The 3,090-nt window shown below is 37.2% G+C and overlaps 1 protein-coding gene across 1 annotated transcript; it reads left to right on the top strand.

The window, feature by feature from the left end:
* The first annotated feature begins 234 nt into the window (after positions 1–234).
* On the top strand, positions 235–1,582 carry LOC117915273. The gene is made up of 5 exons (XM_034830826.1): positions 235–294; positions 401–472; positions 602–640; positions 967–1,074; positions 1,466–1,582. Exons 1-5 carry the CDS (start codon positions 235–237, stop codon positions 1,565–1,567), a joined length of 381 nt encoding a protein of 126 aa, XP_034686717.1. The 3' UTR covers positions 1,568–1,582.
* Positions 1,583–3,090: the final 1,508 nt, after the last annotated feature.

Genomic DNA, 3,090 nt, shown 5'->3' with positions numbered 1-3,090 from the left:
CTGTAGTTTTTCTACTCGTATTCTGATTAGGTTGCAATTGAAGACCTGGAGCATATCTTAAATGAGGTGAAGACCCACATCCTTTCTTCTCCTCCTGATCCATCTCCTATGAGGACAATGGCTGGGGGCAGTGTTGCCAATACTATTCGAGGACTCTCTGCAGGCTTTGGGGTCAACTGTGGAATACTCTGAGCGTGTGGGGATGATGAGCAAGGCGGCTTGTTTGTAAGTAACATGGGCTCTAGTGGAGTGAACTTTTCAGCATTGAGGATAAAGAAGGGGCCAACAACTCAAGTGAGCTTCATATTTCTTCTATATAAATGGACTAGCTCTTTGACATTTTCTCATTGGAATTCTGGATAATAAGTGCTGGAAATTTATTGACACTGGTACATCACAGTGTGTTTGCTTGGTTGATGCATTGGGCAATCGTACTATGTGGCCCTGCCTCTCAAGTGCTGTTAAGATTCAGGTGCATGCTGCTTTTCCGATTTTATTTCTTTTCACATAAAATATTTTAGGCTCCAAGTCTTTCTTTTCATACAGTTTTCTTATTAAGATGAGCATACATGGAGTCTTATTATTGTTTTGTCCCTTGCAGGCAGAGGAATTAACTAAAGAGGATTTTAAAGGGGTAAAGGTAAGGCATCTCTAGATGGAAATAGGATATCATGGATCAAGTGTGACCATGGAATTTCTTTTTACTGTTATCTTATTATTTTTTTTCTTCTTGACATGGTAGGTTAACTTACTATTAACTAGTTGGATTAAATTTGTATTTCAACAAATGATATTAGCTACTTTGTAAGTATCTAAACTATAGGCATAAAGGTGCATCTATACGTTTAATTTATAGCTCAGCTTCAAATACACAGATGCAATGTAATTGCTCTGTTTGGTTATTGGTAGTGCATAGCTTCTGAAAAACATATCATTCAGCAATTGTTGATCCATCTGTTGTTACAGTGGTTGGTAATGAGATATGGGATATATAATTTGGAAGTTATTCATGCTGCAATTCAGATGGCCAAAGAGGAGGGCGTATTTGTATCCTTGGATTTGGCCAGTTTTGAGGTATGAGTTTCTTTGCATGTGATTGAAAGAAGGTCTTCCATTTGGTTTTCTGCATTGTGATAAACAGAATGAAATTATCACCAAAATGTTAATGAAAAAAAAAAAAAAATGAAGCTTCATAATCTTTATAATTAGTTCCCCTACACTCCCTCAAATGATCATACCTTGTAGACAGAATTTTATGCCCTTTTCAATTAAAAGACTCACCAGTCCTCCAGTGGCATAATACCATGTTTGAAAAACAAAAAAAATGAGGGGTTGCTGTACTTTGACTGCAATATCCTTCTCATGCACTGGAACATACTTGTTCTGAATTACAGGGTAAGGAATTCACTCTTTTAACCATTGTTTTTTTTTTTTTTTTATTACCTTGGATTTGGCCAGTTTTGAGATGGTTCGGAACTTTAGAGGACCTCTTCTAGAGTTACTGCAATCAGGGGATATAGATTTTTGCTTTGCCAATGAGGATGAAACAAGAGAGCTGTTAAGGTGATTGCCAATTGATTTTTCCTAACCTATCATGCTAAAACAATCGGTGATGAAAGAGAATTAATCCTCCTCATCCAGCTTAAAATTTTTGGTGCAATCTGTGGTAAATGGTGCTAATTTCTCTTATGATGGTTGTAGAGATGACGAAAATGCTAGTCCTGAGGCTGCTCTTGAATTTCTTGCTAAGCACTGCCAATGGGCAGTGGTGACACTAGGTTCTAATAGATGCCTTGTAAAATGCGGAAGAGAGGTTAGTGCAATGTAGCTACACTACACTTCTGTTGATGTCACCAATAAAATGCATTTTACTTGTATTCAGATGTGTCCTATGGAGAATTAGCTGCATTCTGGTTGTTAGTTTGAGTAACGTATAGAATGTTCCATTTTTCTTTCAGATTGTCCGAGTTCCAGCCATATATTCTGGGACAAGAAACAAAAAAACCATAAACTTAATGTCTTTGGTTAAGGCTGCATTTTTTTCCCAATTCCCAGAGGCAAATTGATGTAGACATGTACATTACGCATCTGAAGCTTTATGCTCATCTTCTACACATTGCTGTTGGTGGATGTTGCATAGTGGACAAGTAATCGTATAAGGATGTAGGTGATGCCGATTTCCAATGTTACCCAACTCTGAAGTATTTTCTGCATAACAGAGGTGGGTTGCAGTTGCTTCAGAGTCCTCCATTGTGGTCACCATTCGAATGGCCACTGGAAGTTAAATTACTTGATTGTTTTATATCTCAGAGGTTTGAAGTGGTAAGGCAACATCACAATTAGCCATTTCGTTAATTGTCTATCAGGTGACAGTGGAATTTTAGCAGAAAGGACTTGTAGTTTTTTGTACTTTGAAATGTGGCTCAAACAATCTCTTTCAGAAATTTTAATTACTCGTCCTAACTTTCTCATGGGGCTGAATCTACGAGTACTCCCAAAAATCATTGTGCCAACCTGGATAAGTGGTTTATAACCTGGAAAACTCATCTATTTAAGAAAGGACGAGCACAAGTTCTTTTAGTAGAATTCTAAAAAATTGCCTAAAGGAGGATAAGTGAGCTATTTTTGGACTTTCTAATAATATTTTTCAAATTTTATTAGACATCTGATTTTTTTTTATTTGTTTAAATAAATGCTTTTTAGACTAGAACTCTTAATGGACGAAAGGTGCATGGAACTCTTCTTTGAGTTTCAACTTTCATCTTCCGGCATGCTCATGATAAAGAGGTGCCTTGGAAGGCTCCAAATCCTCCACAAGTCAGGGTTGGGCAGGTTTCTCCACCCAAGACATTTATCTCAATATTTTGAATCCTTGGTGTTCAGGAAAAAGAGTTAAAGCCTTAAATAGTCTCTAAGCCTTTCCTGTTGAAATGAGATCAACCAAAACTGTTTGCCATTGGAGTAGGGGACCTGTTTGTAGATGGGTTTTTGTATGGGTTAGTGAAAGGACTATCACTGGAAGAATGCTGCTAAGTGGACACATTTAGTGGTTGTGTTTGTTATTTAGGTTGTGTTTTTTGCCATAGAAAA

The sequence above is a fragment of the Vitis riparia genome, chromosome 5 (assembly GCF_004353265.1).
Source record: "Vitis riparia cultivar Riparia Gloire de Montpellier isolate 1030 chromosome 5, EGFV_Vit.rip_1.0, whole genome shotgun sequence".
In the NCBI taxonomy this organism is placed as follows: Eukaryota; Viridiplantae; Streptophyta; class Magnoliopsida; order Vitales; family Vitaceae; genus Vitis; species Vitis riparia.
This window is presented reverse-complemented; position numbering and strand designations above follow the sequence as displayed.

What these genes read in the sequence shown, in the direction of transcription:
- LOC117915273 (XM_034830826.1), top strand. Translation starts at nt 235, where the DNA reads ATGGGCTCTAGTGGAGTGAACTTTTCAGCATTGAGGATAAAGAAGGGG. An exon ending in AGAAGGGGCCAACAACTCAA is followed by an intron (nt 295 to 400) that starts GTGAGCTTCATA and finishes GGTACATCACAG; the next exon opens with TGTGTTTGCTTGGTTGATGC. An exon ending in TGGATTTGGCCAGTTTTGAG is followed by an intron (nt 1,075 to 1,465) that starts GTATGAGTTTCT and finishes GCCAGTTTTGAG; the next exon opens with ATGGTTCGGAACTTTAGAGG.